Raw genomic sequence first — 23,883 nt, 5'->3', positions numbered from 1 at the left:
CGTCAGCTCTGCGGTGGATGCGACTGCTAAGAAAAGAATAATATTTAAAATATTTAGAAATAAAACGGTATTAAAGAATAAAAATATAATTTTTGAGATTTTGTAATGACTTCATTCAACATCCGAGCAATATAACGAAGTTACCAACGCTACTGAAAATAGAAAAAAAGGCTACAATTCTGCATTGCGATAAGGGATTACTCCCTTTGGCACTGAGTATAAAGAATGCTGCCTGATTGCTGTAAATGTGAGATAAATCGAGTCATTCTTGCTTTCCTCACAGCGGCAGCTGTATATATAATTTTCCAAGGCCCGTCGACACTCTTCATAACAGGCTATAAATTAATTTTCATTATCCTAAATGAAGATTCATTTTTGCCCTGTTATGCAAGAAAATGAAACCACTTACTGATCCATGTGGGATTGTTTCGGGGCCTGTACATGCGCATAAAAATGTGACATGTGGAGTGGAAAAAGATTAGTAAAAATTTTAAAAAAATGCAGGATGGATGAGTGCTGGAGAACAGTCATACTAAATCCTTAAATAATAAATAAAAACTCCTTATAGACAGCATGGGGATTTAACTGCCTGCCAACCCAGAAAACCTTAAATTATTTTAATGAAGGCTCGCTTCTCTTATTTCAAGATGTTAACCCAATAAAACTGAATAATCTTTATTGACTTAGACAGAGCTTGTGTCAAACTAACAAGGTGGCATCTGCTGCGGTTTTGCTCACACTAACACCCGTTCAGTGGGCCGTGTATTAGAATAAGAAGAAACACGGAGAAGACATATTTAAATCAATGTAAGTATACTCTTCTTCTTTTCTATATCAGATTATCTGGAATTTAACTTGGCATAGAGGGGAAAAAACAGCTCTCTGAATTGAATCATACAAGCTGAAACCCTGAAGAGGGATCTGTGCCCACACATTCATTTTTGTTTTTGAGAATTTAGAGCACTTTAAAGCCTCATGTTTTTACATTAGATTGGTTACATTTATTTAAGTTTTTGTTTAATCAAGATAAAAACTACAGTCTTTACATGTCCATTGTGTCATTTTCAAACAGAGCTGCAAACAGAGGGAGACGGCGAGGGAGAGATGACCCTCCTTTTGTGCCCACCCAACAGTTTAAGCTGCATAGATTCTGTTTCTTTGGGCAGGGCCCGCGACTCTGAGAAAGTAAACTCGGAGTGACCTTCCAGGTTAGGCCAGTCTGGGATATGGGCAAAGATCCTGTGATTCAAGGAGCTGCCATGCTCTGAGATCTCATTGGGTCCTACTTCAAAAGGAGGGAGGAGGGATCACTTGTGTCAGGAATTTTGTTCCCTCGCCAGTGGGCTGCATTCTTGACCCCAAAGGAGCTGGTTAAACATCATGGACGCTTTCCTCTTTTGTGGTCAGAGAATCAAGACAGAAACCTGATGTTGCCACCACTGATTTTGTGGCGGCGTAGGACGGCAGCGTAAGCTCATTACCACACAGACACTTTCTTGTCCCGCTGGTGTCAGATTTAAGGGGTGTTGCACAGACACTGATTAAGACATCCAGCCAAAGTTTGCCTGAAATGTAGCCCCCAAAACCCAGTGAGCTGTGTTTCAGGGCAACAACATACAATTACTTTGATTACTGATTATTTTAACCAAAAAATTGTTGCCTGTAATGCTTAAAAAAAGAGAGAAAAAGAATGAAAATGAACAACTTCAACATGATCTGAGACCTAAAGATGTTCAATTTTCTGTCATGTGATAAAGATCAGATTGGAGAAGCTGAACCAAAGGAACGTCTGACATTTCAAGAGACCCAAAATACATAAAAATTAAAATATTTCAAAGTTTTATATTTTGTGCAGCAGCTACAAATTTCTGTACATTGAGGCTGGTCAAATGTGACCCGTGTCTACTGAGCTGGATCTCCCAGCGTAGGTCGAATAAAGGAAAATTGTAGTTTTAGGGAATTTCAAAAAAGTGAAACTGCACCTGTCATGTCTGTCACCACTGTCCCATAAAAAAAAATACAGTTAAAGTGAAACCTTGACAATGTCATGAGAACTGTTCGTGTTCCCACAGAGAAAAGCACCTGCTGATCTTTGAAGGATCATTGGGAAATCACCAAAAGGTAAAATAGGAAGGAACAGAGGTCCTACAGAGGTCAGAGGATGCTTTATGAGATGGTGCTGTGATACAGACATTAGATCTGAAATACAGCAGCACAGTAGTGGAGTCATTACCACTGTCAACTTGCAAAAAGAAGGTTCCTGGTTTAAATCCCAGCTGGGGCCTTTCTGCGTGGAGTTTGAGCCACTCCCAAGTACCTGTAGGTTTTCTCCAGGTACTCCAGCTTCCTCTTACATGCACATCAGGTTAATTGGTGATTCTAAATTGGCTGTGGATGTGAGGTCGATAAAGTGCTTGAAGTGCACAGAACCAAGGGCTGTTTGAATGTGTAATTAAAAATACGAGTAAGCAGCGAGACTAAATAAGTGCTGCGTAAATGTGAGTACATTAGATTCCCATCTGTTGGTGCTCGTGCTTTGAAAATTACGCAACAAAAATGAATTAGACTGCATTTAATCTGAGCTAACTCAGTTTAAAACAGAGATATAAAGAGCGGGGGGGTCATAAGATTATAAAAGCACCTGAGCTGGTATATCATAGAGTGCAGGAAACACCCCAATCATCACCACACATACAGGGTTTCTCATCACTGCTTTGAACGCACAGTTTGCAGTTAGAAGGTTTTGTGCTCTTAGTGTTTACCATTATTAAAATGAATGGCTGTAATGCTAAAACATGGTTAAATAATAAATCCCAACAGTTTCAGAATATTCTTATCATTTTCACTTACACTCCGCCAGCTCTCAAAAACATTAATTAACGATTATTCGTCCTTTTAATGTTAGATGGAAAGTTTCTTCTTCCTTTGGCTGCTTCATTTAGACGTCGCCACAGCAGGACATTTGCCTCCATCTTCCTCTTCTGTCACGCCAACTCTCTGCATTGAAAGTTGAAATGTCTTTGTGGTGTTCCTCTTTCCTCCTGCCTGGCAGTATATCCACTACATCTGCACATGTCCACACATTTCAGTCTTGTCTCTCTAACTTTGTCTCCAAAACACTCAACCTGAGCTGTCCCTGTGATCGACTTATTTCTAATACTGCCCCTCCTGGTCACTACCAGTGAAGGCCTTTTAGCATCTTCAGCTTTGCCTCCTGTCTTTTTGATTACTGACAGATCTCTAGTTGAAAGTTTGTTGTAGACACTAATTATGAAGGAATTCTTGGCATTGGTCTAACGGACACGAACCATACTGTGAAGGCATGGAATAGGAACAGTATGTAAGGGTAAAACACGAGGTGCAGCACCTGTGGAAAAATTACAGAACTTGAGAAAAACAGTCATAAAAACTTGTCCTTCTGTTAGAAATGGCCAGTCAACAGAGGCCTAATTAATTTTTTTTAGACTAATTCAACTGATGACAAACCCTTTCATACAGCTGTCTCTCCCCAGACAGTTAAACCTGGTGATTTTTGCCCGTTAAGTTAAGACAAGTTTGGTCAGGTACCAGAGAGAAATATCATTAGGCCTCACTGGCATTTCCGACCCTCACACCGTCATTAGCCACAGCGGTACAAACGAACATGCTTGTGCACATGACGTTCAAAAAGCTGCACGATAGAAACTGTAATCTCACAGTCGAGAGGAGCTGCACTATGTGCGCCCCTCTCTGAGGAAGAGGCTCTCTGACAGACGAGCAGAGGTGCACCTGCCTCTTTCATAAACACGTTCAGCTTCACGGTCACTGAGCTCCTCGCCCCGCCCTGAACTCACCCTCGCCCCAAGCTGCACGTGTCGGCACAGCCAGCGCACTCAACTCTTATCTCGGTACAGCCAAATCTGAGTAATACAAATGTCAGCCATAGACATTTAACTTCTGCCCTTAGAGCTTCAGCAAAGTTCAGCATTTTTCTTGAACTGAACCGAGCTCCTCACGTTTAAACGGAAACATTTGAGCTACAACACATCGTGACAAGATTTGGGTATGAATGGAAGCCAACCAGGATGGTCCGGACCAATCATATGAAGCTTTAAACACATGTTTAGGCAGGATGCAGCCAGAGGTTGTTGAGTTCATGGATACGGAGAAGGAAAACCAAATATATAATTACTACTTCTCTCTCAACTAGTATACCCCAAAGCTGCAAATACAGTAAATGCCAACATTACTGACACAGCCACAAGAGTCAGCGCCACAACTTTGGCTCAACAAGTTTGCCTTGAAATGGATTCTGCTATTAGCTCTTCCACAACTAATAGCAGCTATTTACTTTAAATACAGATGCGTCTGTTGTGTCTTTTTCCCCAGTGTTGGATGACAAATATTACACTTCTCTGGCATGCAGAAAGAAACAGCAAAGTCAGGAGGATTTGCCCTGCAGCGCATCTTTCCCAATCCCGCTTTCAAGCTGCCTTCAGCGAGGAGCTCCTGTCGGGTCAAACCTTTGGAAGTGCGGCTCGCTGAGCGCATTAGGTCGACTCATTCCTCGCGTGAGAAACAAGACAGCCACAGAGAGGCTAACAAACACACACAGGATGCTTGTGTGATATATTCACTGTGCGTAACACTCCAGTAGTCCAGATTTACTGAAGCAAAAAAAAGATGACTATTAATTGTTGCTGGTGACACATATTACTTTGAGACATATATTACTCAACAACAAACAGCACAAGATTTAAAGACAGCACCCATAGTGGTAACTGTGTCATTCACTGAAGAGAATAAAGTTGAAGCCTGCAGAAGTAAGACTACCTCCAAATAGCTTAAACAGACGTTGCTTCCTCCACTTATTTATAATAGTTTAATCTAATCCAGCACATGAAGTTGGTTTAAACTACTCTGGGTCTGCAGTGCAACCCCACAGAGAGTTCCTCTAAAAGTAGTTCAAATCAGCATGTTTAACTTTGACTGATGTAACATGTTATAACTTTAGGATAATTTTAATATTCTTATTGTAATAACTACTCTTTGAAAAGAAATATTAAATTTCAGTGAAGTCCATCTTCTTCTGCTCATCCATTTGAGGGTCTTGGGGACTGCTGGAGCCTCTCCCAGCTGGTCTAGGGTACACCTCGGACAGGTCCCTGGTCTTTCAGAGGAATACATTCTCTTATGATCCAAAGACATAAAAATATATAATCGTTACTCCAAGGTCACCATTTGGATGAAATGGTGCCAGTAATTCTGAACACTAATGCACACTCCAAAAATAGTCAAAGTCAGACAAAAGGTCCTATAATTGTCTGAAAGAGAAAGAAAAACAAACTGTGCTACTGAGATCAGAGTTCACACTTCAAATAAGCATCAATCAAAAGACTAACTGTAGAGGAAATGCAGGTACAGCTTCCTAAAGCACATCACGGGGGTTATTTAAATAATATGAACAGGCGGTGTTTGGTGGGAACATGAAATGTGTTTCCCATCAGTGTCCACTGTTAAGTACAAAACAAAAGTCCGTAATATAATTAGTGAAACTGCAATTTAAACAGCAATCCTTTTGCCAAGTCTGCTTTAGTCCTGTCTTATTACATATGTGTGAATATAATCCAAGTCTGAGTGCTTATTCACGAGGGAGCAGCATTTTGCCTGAAGTAGTTTGTTTATGGCATTTATGACTCTGATGGGGTTCTTAAACTTTGCCTTTAGTTGACAGAGGAGCCCCGCTACAGATGGAGGGCTAAGCCCGTGTGATCTCTCCTCGCTGAAGGCAGAAAATTAGTCGCAGTTTGGCTGATTTCACCAGGTCGTGTAAGAGTGAGAATAATAAGAGAAGTAAAAGGCCTACGAGTGAGTGTGCAAATCTAAACTTTGGTATCTGCAAGAAATGAAGATGCACAATCAGAGAAGGGCTGGAATCCCGTTCAGACACAGATACACACACACTTAGTAAAAGCATAGAAATGCTCCACATTTTTCCTTGGCTTTGTTTTGGTATTACCCCAGAGTTGTGCCACGAATTGAAGAAAATCAGATCTCCAGTTTCTACAATATCCTCTCACATGACGAAAGAAGACGTGTGTATGCGTGTGATAAGGTTCAACAGATTTTCGCCTGAGACAAATTGATGTTCATATTCATATATTTTATATAATGTATATCAAACTAAAACTAATACAGCATCAAACTTAAAAAGGATTCAAAGGAGGAAAAAAAACAAACTAAAAACTGAGCAATCTATTGGCTTTTGGAGCAGTGGATGTGGAAACCAGGAAGAACGGAGACTGACGGGGCCGGCGTGTCGCATCCCAACCCCACCTGGACAGCAGACGGAGGTGTGCAGCTCTAGAAGGGCGGTTTGGGGAAAAGGTTCAGTGGGTAAACACAAATGGAGATGAGACGGCCCGGGCTTCGCGGAGCTACGCCTCTTCTTGAAGTTTATTTAATTACATTTTTTAGCCTTTTCTATTTTAATTTCAAACACACAAAAAACATGTCTTAAAAAAAGCAGCCTCGGTGTCTTCAATGAGGAAACGGGAAACAAGTCCTTGTTTTTTTTATTTGTTTTTTTTGTGTGTGACAAAGATTTGTCTACTCAGTCTCTGAATGCTGTTATTTGTACGGTGTTTGTGTTGTGAGAGAAAACAATGACACAGCAGTTTGGGAACGTGAAGTCGAGAAGAGTGTGAGGGGAGTTTGGGGGGAGGATTGTAGAGGTGAATGTTTTGGCTGTGTGCTTGTGGTACTGTCTTTGCTCCTCTGTGCAACACGTGTACATCAGGCATTCATGTACGACGACCAGGCTGAGGGCAGAGAAGCTTACTTCAACTTGTGTGTCACTGGATCTGCATGCCAGTGTGTTTATGTGTGTCTGAGATGGTAGTTTGTGTATGTGTGTGTGTGTGTGTGTGTGTGTGTGTGTGTGTGTGGTGGAGGCCCAGACTGATGTGTGGGGGCCATGCTCGGTGACGAGTGTGCATCCAGCCAGTTCATCAGTCAGTCAGTCGGACCTCTCGGGGATCGGAGGGCCTGTTCTTATTCTTTAGCCTCCAGGAAGAGCGTCTCCTGTGGAAACAACTTGGCCTCTAACAGGGTCGACCCTGGATCCAGCTGGGTGATCTGAGAAGAGACAAGGTGGTGGTGGTGGGGGCGGGGTGGTGGTGGGGGTGGGGGTGGGGCGACAACATTAGACTGAGCAAAAGATTGACATTAAGCCTATGCCAGAAACTTATGACAATCCTAATCACAGCTTCCCCAAAATACAATCCTCAGATTGCTCGATTACTACAATTGGCAGCACAAAACAAAGATGTTAACTTGAAGCCACTTTTTGCTGCAGGAAGCTCTCCTTAATGTGGTTTAACTTGATTTGGAGTTTAACTAGGTGGCTGTTTTGCCCTCACTTGTTTGTTATTTTGCTCCACGGTTTCTGTTTATTGTGCAGAGAGCTTAACCTGAGTGAGGCGGTGTACTCTGGCCTTTTTGGTCATTAGTGAATTTAGTTTAAAGTTACCCCGGGCCCAGTACAGTACTGAAGACTGCAGCACAAACAAGGAGGGCATGATGAGCTCTCGCTTGAGTTGTAGCAGCCAAAAGCGGTGAACCCCCAAATGCTTTTATGAACACCTCTTCAAGTGTTAACAATATGGACGTTCAGGCCATGCATCTCCCAAATGACTCTTGCACTGTGACTGGCAAAGCCACAGAGGTGTCAGAGGAGTATAACACTGTGGACCGTGCAATTGTTTACTATTACTTCTTAAAGACAACATTTCTGAATCATTACTATTAAAGGTTTCTCTCCTAATGTACAATGAGCCAAAATGCCAACAAAATTATCAAATCTGTCAACCCTGTTTTTAATTTTATCAAACTATTTGAAATACCTCCTCAGATTTATCTACACTGGTGTCACCATGGCCTCGGTCATTCACTGAGTCCCTGTGTGACTGTCTCACCATCTATTCCCAAGAGTCAGACTGGAAAACAGTGTGGTTTTAGTGCTAAATTCATTTAGTGTGTGTGTGTTTGCAAGAGAGTGTGTACGTTGTGTATTATTCTAACATCGTGTTTTTAAAAAGTCTAAGCAGTAACCTGAGAATTGAGAGATTTGCTTCCCTAAGAGGACCATTAGGTTTGTTTTCTTAAAAAGGTTCCAATCCAGAACAAACTGATGAAGGTTACAGGACAGGAGTGTGTGTGAGACACAGACCGAGTGCAGTGGGAAGCCAGAGAAGAATTTTATGTGAGTAATTTCTTCTTTAACAGAAACATTTCTCATAATGCAAAAAACATGTATCTGTTCTGAAAACTCCACACGACGCAGTACCACCCACTGCGGAGCTGATCGAGTTAGCCGACATGAAGGAGGTCTGACCTCTGTTTTTAAAAACAGGACAATCCGACTCTCTCCCTCTGACACCCACCACCCCTGCGGGCCTCTTAGCTTATGTGAGCTAATCACTGGCGGGGTTGTGTTACATCGGGCCAATCTAACACCTGGGCTGAATGGGCGAGGCGGTGTGACACTGAGATGTGTCCGAGGCTTATCTGGTGACTGCTGCATCAGCCCCTCTGATTAGAGATCCTATTCTAAACTCACGGTGGGATAATTAGCCAGCTCCCTGTACCTGCTCTAGAAGGTCAGAGGGCAAGCCGAGCACAGTAAAGGTCGGCCTCACAACAAGCAAAGCAACAGATTTAAAACAGACTTTTGTAGGCAATGAAATGTGAACTCTGACCATTAATTGAACCACGGCATCACCTGTGCTCACCTTCTGAGCATATAATTAATGTATTATGAGTCTAATTAAATAAACACATTTTTATATTTTCAATTGGCACGTTCAAATCTTTGTTAGGCGCCAATTCTGCAAAACTAAAAAAAGTATTCGAGGCAATTAAATTAGACAAGGTGGACAAATCCGCATCAGATACTACGTCTCCGATCTCCCATGGGTGTTTGGAAATGTCACACTAGATCTAGAAGGCCTTGGACTCCTGGCCTTTCATCTCCTTATCCTCATTTCAAGGTGTCATTTAGCATCTTGACTTCTCAGCGGGATCCTTCAGAGCCCGGTGCGGGCAGGGAGGGGCTGCCACATCAACTTTATGCCCCTCACCCCGTCGCAGCACAGAGCGAGACGATAGGAAGAGATTATGTGTTTGTTTCCACCCGTGCATTCTCAGCAAGCATATTCCATCCCGACGGTGGGGGAAAACGATCAAAAAGAAGCTGCTGGATTCCTTTTCCCACCTCGGGAGCAGCGCCTCACAAATGGCTGCCATGCTAATGAACCCGACAGGCTGTTATGACACCGCAGCATCAGGTAGGAGTAAATGAGGCTTCGGGGTGGAGCAGGTGCACGTGAAGACGTGCGTCTGTGGGTTACATGCGAGTGTGTGAGTGTGTGTGTCCCGAGCAAAATCGAGAAGAGAGTTTGTGCTCGCGGAGCGCCGGGGGAGAGGCAAGCGGGAGGAGAGCAGCATCTGACTCGGAAAAGGAAAAGTAGGGAAACAAGATGCCACACTGACACAGGAGACGGGCACCATCGGTGATTGTTTACATTGTTATCCAATTAACAGACCATAAGCATGGAGGCATCTGTCAACAAACAAAGCTGTTGTTTTTCCTCTGCTATGCCTAAGCCATATTCTCTTCTTCTGTGCCTACACAGCCATACATACATACATACATACATACATACACTCATTCATACATACACACATACAGTACTTAAGACAGACACAATCTAGTTCCCTTTTTTGCAGTTTGTTTTTAACCTTGAGTCAATATAAATTTTAATCATCCACTTCAGATGAAATCATTCAGGGAAATGAAAGGGAAACTGTCTGCCTAATATAAAATATTATATTATTTTCATCTGACTAAATAGCAATTTAGGGAAAAAAATAACAAACAGAACTAATTAACAACCGGCAAAAAGATTTTCCAGTTGTTAATTAGAAATACTGAAATTAACACAATAAAAAACCTGAAATAAGCCGTTTTTGTGCAGAAGCGAAATCTAAAGAGGAAATATAATAACTGGGGATCCTCGCATTTAAAAACCCAGGATCCGAACAAAAAGACAGATGGTGTTTTTCTGCAATCTTTGCTATTTTATCTCTCATTTCTTATGAAAAATTATATGACGTAAAATGATCGGCTAACATAAACCCATAAACCCCCCCCACCCTCCCTTTTTTGTCCTTATCGAAAAGCAAATCTCAACACAGTTAAAAAAATAATTAGCACTTAATGTGAAGTTTTAAATAAATAGCACAATTGTAAGTCACTTAATTTAAATGAATAAAACAACACTGATAACAGAGGAGGCGACACTAAGCAACGCTCAGCCATGAAAGAAAAGAAAGGGAAAATAAACACAGGCCCTCAAGATGTCCGTTTCCAACATAATCAAACGTGCAGCTGAAATAACGCATTTTTAATGAAGCCATTACAGGCCCTGCTATGTTAATTAAAACCAAATAACTTGTCTGTTTTAAACTAGTGTTGTCAAGTGTTTATTTGGCCAATTACAAAAGCAGTGGGAGATCATTATCTGCTGCCAGGAGCGTTGACAGCACGTAGTGCTGGGGCGTGAACAGAAAAGAACAGACCAGAATACGGCACTTCAAAGGACAAATGCACTGCACAGACTGCGAGGGAGGGGGGGACTGAAGGGGAAGGAAAACGCTGAAAAAAGGGCTATGGGGAAGAAGAAAGTGAGGAAAATTAAAGATATAGAGACGAGCGACAAATCAAAGCAAGAACCAACAGAAAGATTTTGTGTAAGGTGTTGGTTCGCCACCACAAAACCTTCAATTTGCCTTTTCGTTGATTTCCAACGTCTCTGGAAGTCATAACAGGATAACGACGTGTAACATGTCAGTGCAAAATTATGTGCAGGTGTGAGATCCGCTGACTGAAGAGATGACTGCAGTCAACAATGTTTCACTCAGAGCGACTTTGTATGAATTTGAGGTGTCGCTTTCCTGTGACGGGACAAACTATCCGAGCATAGCCGAGTCCCTCGGTGTAGGATTAAGGACTTTAGTTTTTTTCCTTTAATTTTCCACTCGTCTGTTTTTTAAAGGTATATTTTAAGTTATCTAAAGGATTTTTGAAGAAAGGGGGATTTGGGTAAAAACGCAGGGTGGCAGGAGACCAAAAAGTAAAAATACAAAAGATGGAGCAGAAGAGAGGGAGGTGTACAGACAGCAGGCGAAGGAAAGAGGAGGGAACAGAGAGGCAGAGGGAGGGAAAGCTGGAAGGAAGAGTAGGAGGAGAAGGTTAAGGTAAAGAGGGGGCTGAGATCCCTGGGGTAAAGCTCAGCTTTAATACTACTCCCAGCAGAAATGTGTTTTTCTTTTCCACAATAAAATATTTCAAGGTTTCTAGCTTGTTGTATCATTTTTATATTTAAAAATCAATCTCTGAAAGCTAAACCATCATCTCTGAAAAGTCTCATTGAAAGTGCACGATGTGCATCTTATATTTCTAGAACTTTCCAAACATTTTAGGACCTTAAACTAAACTGTCGATGCTTTTAAAATAATGCCAAAACACATAATTTGGTATGATCGCTTTTTTTTTTTTTAAGTACACTTTCCCAGCGCGTCTTAGGGAACTTGCCACATTCCTCCTGCAGCTTTTGGCTGCCTCACTTTCTTCTGTCTCTTCATTTAATCCCAGACTGAGTTGATGAATTTGAGATCAGGACTCTGTGGGGGCCGTTACATCTGTTGCAGCACAGCAAAATGTATCTGAAATCAATCAGACGCCTCTTTCAGTCAAGAGGAACTTATAGAGATTGGACGGATACTCGTCTCCACACTTTATATTTGTACTCAAGGATGAAGCCCCACACAGCACCATGAACCCATGTTGCGTGATATAAAAATGTGTTTTATAAAAAAACACTTTAAAAATAAACTGCTGCTCAACTTCCTGTGAGTCTTCCTACGACTTGTTCAGATAGGAGGACAAGAAAAACAAAACATACCAGTACAACAGATGTAAAACCTATTACAGCGCAGAGCAAAGCTTCTTCTGTGCCATTGTTTATTTTTACTGCATCTCAGGTTTTGTCTAAGAATCATTCAGGCAAATTCGCCGATGGAGCTGGCAGAAGGATTAGCAAAGGTGAAAGAGAGTACAGTATCACAATGGGAAAAGTAATACGCCGCTTTGACAGCGTTTTGGTATCCACGAGCAGCCGGCCAAGAAGAGCCTATTGCAAATTATTATAACGGCAGTCTAAACATATTCGCCGCACGCTGAAGGAAGACCTCGGGCCTTTCAGCAGAGGTTTGTGCTCAACAAGTATCAAAGAAAACGGAGGAAATTCTTGAATGAAAAGCTGAAAACTGAAACACTAAAAGCCCCCCTCCTCTTCCTCAAACTCGCTGACAGTCATAGAAACAGAGAAAGGGTTAGTTCCCTGAGCACGGCTAAGCCTAGTACAAATGATGCCAGTGTAAGGCCTGCTGTAGTGCTGAAGAGATAAGCCACTGATACCAAATGTTGAGGATGAGACTGAGTCCAAAAAGTGGAGACTAATAGACATTTATTGGCTAAGCTACAGGAAGGTGGCAAAAGCATGATTCAGACATATCCGAACGTCCGTGTGATTTAGGATGAAGTTTGCAAAACCCATGTTAGCGCATTTACTAACTCACAACACCGTTCTTGCTCCTGGTTAACACCGTTGCACGCATTTCCCGCTCCCCGCCCGAAACCCCCCCAAAACTAAACACGACATCCAGCTTTGCTTAATTTTCCAAAGATGGACTGAGCAGATCTACTCATTTGTGCTGCAGCTTAATGAGAGGACGTGACATGAAGAAGACTGACGATGAGGGTAATAGCAAAAGAAAGAGTGACACTGCACAAAGCTGCTGAAAACTAAAAAAAAAGGGAGGAGAAAAAAAAAGGTTTCAACAGTTGTGCAGTATTACAAATGCAATAGTGGTCTATCCTCTATCCTCTGATCCTGGCAAAGCAACAGTGAGAGCGTCTGGACGGGATGGAGGCTTTCTATGCTCTCTCTCATTTAATTACAACACAGAGCTGCAGGATTAGACAGGGGCCTGTGTTCACAGCCTCATACTGGCACTACCACTGAGCCACTTCCCTCCTCTCTTCCTCCAAATCTCTCGCCTTTCTGTTTTCTGGAATAATCTCCCATCTTCTTCTTTTTAATATCTTCTCCACTTGTCTTCTCTATCCTTTTCTCTTTCAGACTGTTTCTCTGATTAAATCTTTTCTTTGTTCAAGCTTTTGTCTTCTCTGTTCTCTTTTCCGACTAGTTCTGCAGTCACCATCCTCTTCTCGCTTCTCTCCCCCTCTAATCCTGCCATCCTGTTTTTGCCGGAATTTCATCTGCGATGCAGACACATCTTTATCTCTGTCTCAAACACATGTTTACTCTTGATTATAAAGAGACAACTGTGAATCCTTTAAGTGACAAAGTTGTGAGCGGGGCATGTGTTTGCTTGAAAATATTTGTGCATGTGTTGAAGTGTGCGATCGTGATGAAATGGAGAGTGTGAGCTGCGCGATAATGTGTGTGTTGCTTTGAGGTGTTTGTGCCCTGGCGGTCTCTACAGACTACGATGGCACACTGCCTGGGCAAGCCTACACACACACACACACCTCTATACAATCACCACCCCTCCACATGCACTCCACTCTTGATTAATGGAAATCCCATTTTTGTTTCCAGCAGCAGGGCTAATTAAACTGGTAGTTAAAACAGTGCTCATTAGCTCGCTACCACACAGCGTAGCGACTGAGCCCTCAAATGGCTGGCTGTAGATAGCTGAGTGATGCAGGGTGTCAGCAGAAGAGCCACAGAGAATACTACTCTTAGTGCTGACAACTGTATCCTAACACAGTCAGAGTGTACTGTATTCACAGTGGACTGATACTAATTAATATTCACTGAATAATACGTGTGCGCAGGTGGACGGATAAACAGTCGGCTTAACTTTCCCCGTCACAGGTGCGAGTAAACAAAGGCGCCGATGCAGGGCTACTGCTGCAGCATACAAACAGTAAAACAAATACGAAGCAATAATGGAGGGAAAAAAAAGAAAGAACAAGAAAACAAAATCGCCAAACAGTGACAAGAGATTATCTGAACTATTGTCCCTGCTGCACTTCATACACAGCTGCTGCCTGAGGTTAGGCTGAGGCCTAAATGGAAAAGCCAATTAGGGCTGTGGGTGTCACAAGCAGAGATGCTGATTTGATTCATCTGAAGGATACAAAGTCATTCTTAAAAAAGATAAAGATAAAAATGTGCATCCACAAAGAACAGTTGAATGAAAGACAACTGGATGATTTCAGCTTATTGTATAATATTATACTGCAGTATATTTCTCTACATTTCTCTCTCTCGGTACTTTAAGACATCAGACATAACACTTTGTTGGGTCCACTTGAACAAAATGCAAATGTGAAATGTTAAAGTGACATCAGGGGTTAAATTTGACATGCAAAATATGGCCAAGCCATTAGAATCATAGGCACGGTTTTAAAGATAAAAGACATTTAATGGATGTTTGACCTTATTTGACCTTGAAGAAGAGGTCAGAGCTCTATATTTAGGATCCCGATATATCATTCCCTATTTGCCTGTATGTTGTTGATATAAATACTCGCAATTAAAAAAGAAAAAAACCATAAGAATTCATTCAAAACTTTTGTAGCTAATTACCTGAGGAATACTGTGAAATGGCTAAATCCACAGAGGAACTGTGGCATGTTCTTTAAGATCAAGCAAACTCTTGAAAGAAAAAGCTTTTTTTTCTATTCTGCATCCTCACTTTGCAGTAAAACAGGAGCAGAGAAGCGATTTCGGCTCTGACGTGTCTGTAAGAGAGGAGGCAAACCACTCACGTTTCTTCGAGGGAAGGTCGTGAGGAGCTTGAATTCTTCAAAGGGGTATCCCTTGGAGGCCACAAAGTCGAAGAGAACCTGAAGCTTACAGCTGCCCAGGAAACGCCTTTCCAAAAACTCGCCACTTGGTGTGCGGATTCTCAGCTTGCTGATTTGCTCGCCTGACTCTTCATCGGGCTCTGGAGGCAGGGCCTGCTCCAATGACAAGCGGATTGCCTGAAACAAGAAAAGCCAGCGTTTTTGTTTTTTTCAGTTAAACGCATTAATGAATTTGAAAACACAGATTTGCATACAGGTGTTGGTGAGATGCAGCAGTCAGCCCTGCTGCTGCAAGCGTTTATTTGCCTTCCTTTCATTTAAACAGCAAAGTCAGCGTGATTATTCCAGTGACTTCAGTAAAAATCCGCATCTCGTTCTGTCTGTGTTCACAGTGAACTTAAACCAGAGTATCAACAGTAACGTTGGCAGCGATAAAGATGACGACACGCTTTCCAAGCATATATGAAAGGCAAGCCAAGAAGTTACTCTCAGAGTCTTACTGAAGCACTATTATTTCACATTAATTAAACAATCTTCTTGCCCTAAGAATGTTATTAAATTAGTTGCCCTGTGTCTCACCCTGTTCCCTAAAGCCCGTTGTAGCTCAGAAGGTTGCCAAGTAGCATATCAGTATGCTAAGAGCAGCCAAGTGCTTCATTCTTTCATGCTGCCTTGCTGTTTGCACTGTCATCCTTTAGAAAAAAAACTGTCAAATACCCCTGCAGATAGTGGAAAACCCTCACTAGAAAGAGGAAGATCTTTGAAGATCTTCTTCATGAGAAGCAATCACTTATTTTACAGACGCTAACGGTGTCTGCGCTAAAAGGATGTGGAGAGCTCATGTGGAGTGATGACAACCATTGACCGTCATCTTCCACAGAAAAGCAAATCAAGCCTCCTGAGCTCCAAAGACCATGTTTCAGCTGCTCCCTGGAGCCTTCGTCTCCTTTCTGCTCTTACCCCTCACCCCTCACCTCCTCCTCCCCTGGCTTGTTGTTCCTGTTTGGCCAGCCGGGGAGCATATGCTGTGACAACACGCCCCGGCTTTATTTACACACCATAATGCAATTATATTTCATAAGAGTGTACAACAGTAGCTCATTAGCAGCTTCTGGTGTTGGGTGGGCAGGGTGGAGCGCGTGCTGCTCCGCCATCAGCTCCCTCAGGTACAAGAGCTGAAGCTGACTGAGTTAAAGGGGCCCCTGGGGACAAAGCTAACACATACGCACACACAAATAACAGACAGGAGCGCGTGAGGTGATGGACATACAAATGCAGACAGCTAGTCAACCACAGACACAAGCACAAACGCCCACGCGAGTTAGAGGTAGCGTCCCCAAAGCAACCACGAGGCACACGTCTGGTCGAGCTTCGGGCCCAGGAAGCGCCGCACAAATAATCGGCATCTCTCCGTCCATTTACCTGCCTCTCCAGCTCCGCTCGGCTAACCGCAGAAAGCAAACAGACGATGAGCAGGAGAAATAGGTGCACCTGACAGCCGCACAACTGTATGCTAAGACCCCCTGACGGAGGTAAATAATAATGCCAGTCCACACAGGCGCATGAAACACACATGCCCTCCACCCCCTCCCGCCCCAACCCCCAGTTCACTGGCTCCCATATTCATCTCCCGTTTCTTCGCACAAAGGCATAAAATCACAGAGAAAGCATTCCCACTAGCATTGTTCCCTCTCCGGTGGTGACTGGTGTTTTTGTTGTGCCTGCAGTTTCTACTGTAAACTCAACTGAAAACTGTAAACAAGCACAAACAAACAAACAAAAAATTATTCCAATTAAAACGGCTCACGTGGTAGGCAACACCGCGCCTTCCTCGAGGAGACGGATAACTAAGTTGGCACCAGCACAGCGAGGAGTGATGAAAGAACCAGTTTCCGCCATAGACTGTTTAAATAAAGAGCAGCATGTGTGATGTAAATGCTAAAATCCAAATTACTCATTTCAAACGTGCTCGAGTCCAAACTTCTCTTTTAATTCAACTGAATTATGAGCTGCTGTTGTGGAATAATAGCAAACTTGTTCGGTACGAATTAACTAGTAACTAACTGACACTTTTTTGGCTACCTAGGTTTGCTGTGTAATTAGTTTCCACATGTTTGTCTCCAGTTAGGAGAAGAATTCACAACTAGTAATAGTGATTAAATAAAAGGAAAGCGAATTCCCAGTTTTGTTTGTTTGTTAATTAAGTTTTTTAGTGTATTTGAACCGACATCCATCAGAGCTACTGGTACAGAAAACAGGATCACGTTATGACAAAGTTATCCTTTAACAGTTTGGGAAACTTAAGTTGCCATTGTCTCGGTACACCAGCTGCTGCTGCTTCTCATATTTATGGATATCTAGACAGTAGCACAACACAGCGCGTCAGCACAGGAGACGCCATGGAAACCTTTGAGCTCGAGCAGAGAAAATTAATATAAGTAGGAAACACAACGCCATCCCAGCTATTGTTGTCGAAAATACACAAGCATGTATGCACTGTTTGATTCGTGGACTACAGTGATATAATTAAGAAGGCCAGGTTCAGGGCTCTTTTGTTGTCGTCTGTTTAACTTAAGTGACAAATCATTTGAGCAAGACGGGTCACCCAATACCTCTCGCTGCCCTCGGGCTCTAACCTGCAGAGCAAACAGCAATCAGCGAGGACTACACTGTATTACAATAGACTTTCACGACGCTGGTGCCATCCTCACCGACAATTATTGTTTTCTTGTGTGCGTGACATTGTGTCCGCCGTGCGTGTGTGTGCGCTTGCCCCGTCTTCGCAGACAATAATTGTTTTCCAGAGAATGTGTGTGTTTACTTAGGTGTATGTTTGTGCATAGGTCTGTGTACATGAATTGCCTCTTTTATTCAGTCGGGTTTGAATATGAGGCTGTGTGCTATATCAGCATAAAAAAAGCTAACCAGGACAATAACTGTGTACACTGAAGGTGACATTAATGGGGATCGGCCTTGCTGTAATTAGGATATTTAATTTCTCTGAAATGGCTGTATGCTTGTATACTGACTGGCAGATTCCACCAAAACCACAATTTAATTGAGTTATTACTGAGTAAGCAGAAAAGGGACATAAACAACAGCACAATGGTACAACCCTTCTAAATCATACTACTAGCTAATAGCTAATAGTAGATTTTCATTTGATTATTTTGAAATGTGCTCGAGTCCAAACTTCTCTTTTAATTCAACCGAATTATGAGCTGCTGTTGTGGAAAAATAGCAAACTTGTTCGGTACGAATTAACTAGTAACTAATTGACACTTTTGGCTACCTAGGTTTGCTGTATAATTAGTATAATTATGGCTGTTGTACTCACCTCCTTCTCCTCCTCCTGCTCCTTTCTCATCTGTTCCAAGCGAAACTGTTCGGCCTCTTCTCTCTCTTGGGCTTCTCTCTGAAAAAAGAAAAATCATTCATTGGATTCATTTCTCACACTCTGTTACTTTGCTTTGATAAACTAACTGACTGATCAACAAAAACTTTGTTCTAGACACGCAAGTTGTAGTCTGCACAAGCACAGCATAATTTAAAGTTAAAATGAGTTGCTCTGTACACACACTGGCTTATTATGATCTAACTGAACAACAGTAAGGTGTTTCTTATTATTTACGACACCTCAACTAAACCTAGTAACACAGTAGGAGTAGATTGTACTCTAAACCTGATGTTTGAGGTTCACTTTGATTTTAATACTATGCTTCAAAAACAACACTTAAGAACTGACAGTGATACACAAAGATAATTGGTGGACTTGTGGTCAGAAGTTTACGTACTCTCATCAGGGGCATGAATGGATTTGAATTATCCCTTTTCCAAGCTGGAATGACTGTATGCCATACATCTTTAATGCCTTTCAAAAGCAAGAACTGGGTGCACGTTTGAACATACTGTGGATTATCTCTAATCCACACAGGGTCAAATATATACATACATCCCCACTGATATTTAGTTAAATGTCTCTTAGCAAGTTGAAACTCGACCAGATGCTTTTAATAGCCATCAACAAGATTCTGGCATAATTCTGTCTTCCTGGCAGAACTATAGAGTTCATTTAAATTAGCTGGTTTGTTGGCACAGACCCGGCTTTTAAGCATAGTTCACAAATTTTGAATAGGGCTGAGGTCGGGGCTTTGAGTAGATCCTACCGGAAGCTTAATCGGCCATTTCTAAACAACTGCAGATTCCAGATCACTAGATGAGTTTAAACACCTGTATATAAATGCAAGTTTTTACTTTGTCATGGTCTGGAAGCATCACTAGGATCACTGTCCACAGTTTGCAGCTGCACATATGGACAGCCCAGCTGTATTATGACGCAAACCTTTATGGTCAGACAAGAAAAAGATTGAGCTATTTCGCCACAATAGCAAGAGGTATGTTTGGAAGAGTAAAGCTGAGGCTTAAACCTAAGAACTGTATCAACTATCAAGCATGGTGATGGTAGCATCCTGCTCTGGGGCTGTTTTGCTACCAGTGGTACTGCTACACTGTAAAAAGTGGATGAAACAATGAAGGAAGAGTACTACCTCCAAACTCTTCAACTTCACCTCAAATCAACAGCTGGATGGTTCAAACTGAGGTGCAATTGGGTGTTCCAGTAGGACAATGATCCCTGGTTTTGAAACGGATAAAACAGGCTAACATTAAGCTGCTAGGATGGCTTTCGCAAAGCCCCGATCTCAACCCTATTTAAAATTGGTGGACTAAAAGCTGGGGCTTGGCTGTACCAAGAAAACCAACCAACTTAAATGAACTTCATCAATTCTGCTAAGAAGGGTGGTCAAATATCCATAATTGTGCCAAAAGTTTGTTTATAGTGTCTGGTCAAGGTGTAAGTTAGTGGACATGGTATATATATTTGAGCCTATATATACACACACACATTTTACCCCATGTGGATTAGAGAAAATACAAATTAAATTCAAAGTTGTGCACCCAATACTTGTTTGTGAAATTCACTAAAGATGTTTGCTGTGCCATCATTCCACCCTGGAAGAGGAACAACTCGTAGGAATCATTAAAAGCACAAACCTACATGACATTCACGCCCATGATAAGTGTGTGTCAACCTCTGATCACAATTGCCTTATTCTGATACCTTCTTACGATCAGCCTCTAAAGACAAGCGATAGGCCTCGTCCTGTTCTCTCTTCACCATCTCCCTCGCCTCGCGCTCGTCCTGAGTGGAGAGAGGGGAAGAAAGAAAGTCGGTCCCATTAACTAACAGCATAATAAAGGATACATGAGGACAAAACATCTAAGCAGAAGTGCCGGCTGTGGAAGCTAGCAGCAGAAAACAGCATGTCAAGTGCGGCTACATACAAACACCAGGTATGAAAGAGTAGCAACAGAAGGGAATTCATTCTGACTGGGCTGTCATTTACCAGACCCCGAGCCCCTTTTATGTTTCCTCATCTCAGTTTCACCCTCCCTTTTTCTTTTATTCACGCTGCCTCTCTTCCTGTTTGTACAGAGGGAAAGGGACAGGCGGCCTTTCTCTTTCTACCTGCTGTGGCTACAAAGTGTTTTATAAAGACTGGGACTAAATACAAGTGTCCATTGTGTTAACAGCGCACAGCCATTAGTTTTCTATTTTCTGAAGGCCCACGCTGTGTGTCAGCCCGGATATGGCAAAGTAAGCTTATTGTGATGATCAGAGGGCTACTGTGAAACCAGGCAGCGGCTAAGCAAAATGACAGTGTGTATTGTTGCGCTGAATTGGAAAATGCAAATATACATTTGTGCTTTTGGGCCACATAATAGATGAACTTTGAAAGGAAACTGTAAAAGAATGGCACAGAGGGACAAAAGCATCAAAAGTGGCTACTTTCAATAGATTGCCCCCGAGTCACGCAAACAAGTCGCACAGTAGTTCATGTTTGATATTCATTTTACATTCATTTGACCTGCTGTTGAATGTTTTCAAATGCTTTGAATAACCTAAAGTGAGGAGGCAAGAAGGGAAATGTTTATCTGACATGCTCAAACACCATGTGATTTTCAGGGCCTTAACTTTGGAGGAAAAAAGAAACAGATTTTCCACAACTATATCTTGGCTACTGTTCAAGTTGGCAAGACGTGTGCCGTCTTTTAGTCGCGATGATACACTTGGTGTTCAGAAAAGCAAGCTGTCACATATTTAATGTTTGCTCACAAATAACAACTAGTGAAAGACGCTTTATATGGCGGTTTTTGGGTTGGGTTTTTTTGCAATTTAATTTTGGAACCAAGTGGCTGTGCTCTACTTGACAGAGGGCACATTTTATATCAAATTATTTCCTTTTGGACCACAATATCAGCTTTTATGCGCACTGTCACTTAACAGACAGAGAGCCCTGGCTTAAATCAGATCCTTTCTGTGGACACATCTAGTACACTTAACCATGAAACTCGACTCAAATTTATACTCTTTTTATATACAACTCTTCAACCAAATCAGCACAAACTGCACAATGGTTAGTTTTTGGCTAGTTTTCATATGAAATGCATGCTAAATGACCTGAAAACGACCTTTAAAAAACAACAACCCTGAAATGCTGACAGATGTAGACCACAAAATTGCATCGAGTAGTCATTTGATTACTAACTACTAAGCTAAAACACAGAAAACCATACAAATGACTGGCGAGTCAGTACGGCTGGTAGAAATCACAATGCGGCCTTCCAGCTGCTCCGATTCCAGACAGACACAAAAGTCGCTGTCAAAGAGGAATGTCTGGGTGTCTGTGTTCATGTCTGAGTTTGTCTTTGGAAAGGAGAAAAATGGAAGAAGAAGGACGAGACACAGGGAAAGATTCATATACACCAGCACCCAAAAGCAGGTACCGTGAAAATGAGGTTTGTCAGTGAAAATCTTGAGGTTGATGGTACTAATAATGAATAATTAGTCATATATTACGCTTCGTTTTTATAATGTTTAATTTTGGTAATAGTACTATTCTTTTGACACACACACACACACACACACAGCACCGGCACTAATCCTGTAAAACAAAAAAACCCCGTAGGATCAAACACTTTATGTACAAACTGAATATTTCTTGTTTTAAATCCTATCATCAATGATTATTTGACGACCGACTAAGAGTGACAAATCCACAATGAAGCCAGAGCATTACAGACATTATAACAACACAGAGAGAGAGTAGCTGTCACTCAGCAGGGCGCAGCTCACCTGAGCAAGTCTGACCCTCAGGGTGTGTGTGAAACTCAACTCATTCCTCAGCCACGATTCCCATCACTGAGATGCTATGACTCCCACAATAGCACTGCTCATTGCTAAAGAGGCTGTTTGGTTGACTTAACCTAATGGCTGATCCTAACACAGCTTGACATCTCTCATCTATAGATACAGTAGTCAAAAAAGAGGCACAGTGTAGTCAGGGCTGACAAAAATCCGTGGAAATAAAACATGCAGAAAAGTGGAAAGGGCAGCTACGAAAGATTTCACACAACCAAAACCAAAACCTCTGTGAGATATTAAGAGACTAAACACCAGTGCTGATTAAAATAAAAATAGAAAACCTGCATTGCTACGATTATTCCAAAATACAAATGACTCTAAAGCTTCCCGGAGAAAAACAAGTAAAGTGTTATTGTTTTTTATTAATCTGAACGAGTCAGCTTCAAGTCACACAGGTCAGTTTTCAATTAAAGACTTAGCCATAGTAATATTCACATATCATTTACAACAGTTACCATGGCACTCTCATGGTTTGGGAATGTCTAAACTAAGCTATGACGACCATTAAGTTAAAGGTAATTACAGTGTTTTTCATGTCAAAAGGATTTGAGTGAACATATGAGATGATAGTTAATAAATTAGTTAAGTTTGTTGTAAGTGACTGATGCATTCTCTCATATTGTTAAGATTCGTGAGAAGGACACAAAATGCTAGCTCCACCTTTTCATTTCTATGGAAGGAATGTTTTAATCATGTTTTAATTACATTTTCTGTTTGGGTAAAAGGAGGTCAACAGATATGTTAGCAGTAGCCAGACTCTAGTTGATAACTAAAGGGGTGAAATGGCTGAATGGTTCTTGAGTCATTATAACAAAAGCCATATTTTAACAATGCCTTCTGATGTGCTCTGACATGTTGCAATTATTCGCACAATGTAAAAAGTTGGTTCAGTTACTGGAGCCACTGAGATTAGCCAACTAAAATAAGATTAATGGTAGAAGTTCAATTCAATTTTATTTATACAGCGCCAAATCACAACAACAGTCGCCTCAAGGCGCTGTATATTGTGAGGTAGACCCTACAATAATACATACAGTGAAAAATCCAACAATCATATGAGCCTCTATGAGCAAGCACTTTGGCGGCAGTGGGAAGGAAAAACTCCCTTTTTAAGCTTTTAAGCTTTTCTGCTTATCCCAACCAGAAAAGCACGGCTTTATCTTGAAACAATGTCCTTAATGTCAAAAGTGTGACTCTCACAAAAAACTGTATATTTGAGAATGGGGTTGGTATACTTAGAAGTGCTCCCCAGGCCATAGTACCTCCTTTAAATAGAAATATGAAGTCCTCTATATACAGTGGAAACTATAGATAGTAGCAAACTGGTTAGTTTAGTCAACAGCAGTTTTGCACAACTTTCCTAGCTACTGTTAAACAGCATTACAAGGAAACACAAGCATGTTTCCATTTGAAAGAGCAAATGGTCCATAATGAACCAAGTAGTTATTGAAAGAACAAAGAAATAAAGTATTTTCTCCATCTTTAAGGATCAGAGGCTGACGTTTTTGTTTCCTGCGAACAGACTGTCTGATTCCGCTCAAGCTTTACCTCGTCTTTAATGTCCTCTTGCTGTTGTGCTGTGAAGATCTCCATTGCTCCCATTAACCTCATCATCAGCTCATCCACTGTTGTATTGCCTGAATTAGAAAAGAAAATCAGAGGGCAATAAAAGTGT

General features: G+C 41.7%; 1 protein-coding gene across 2 annotated transcripts in view; it reads right to left on the bottom strand.

The window, feature by feature from the left end:
* Window positions 1–6,458: 6,458 nt before the first annotated feature.
* faf1 (Fas (TNFRSF6) associated factor 1) overlaps window positions 6,459–23,883 on the bottom strand; it is a 60,327-nt gene continuing 42,902 nt past the window's right edge. For both annotated transcript variants that reach the window (XM_019351387.2, XM_025903009.1), the window contains exons 16-20: window positions 23,757–23,845; window positions 20,064–20,144; window positions 18,282–18,359; window positions 14,906–15,121; window positions 6,459–7,116 (exon numbers count right to left, since the gene is read on the bottom strand). In XM_019351387.2, coding sequence (XP_019206932.1) covers window positions 7,033–7,116; window positions 14,906–15,121; window positions 18,282–18,359; window positions 20,064–20,144; window positions 23,757–23,845 — 548 coding nt within the window. In that variant the 3' untranslated portion in view covers window positions 6,459–7,032. The remainder of the gene's footprint in view (window positions 7,117–14,905; window positions 15,122–18,281; window positions 18,360–20,063; window positions 20,145–23,756; window positions 23,846–23,883) is intronic.

The sequence above is a fragment of the Oreochromis niloticus genome, linkage group LG23 (genome assembly GCF_001858045.2).
Source record: "Oreochromis niloticus isolate F11D_XX linkage group LG23, O_niloticus_UMD_NMBU, whole genome shotgun sequence".
Lineage (NCBI taxonomy): Eukaryota > Metazoa > Chordata > Actinopteri > Cichliformes > Cichlidae > Oreochromis > Oreochromis niloticus.
The sequence above is the reverse complement of the archived record's forward strand: the minus strand, read 5'-3'. Positions and strand labels throughout refer to the sequence as shown.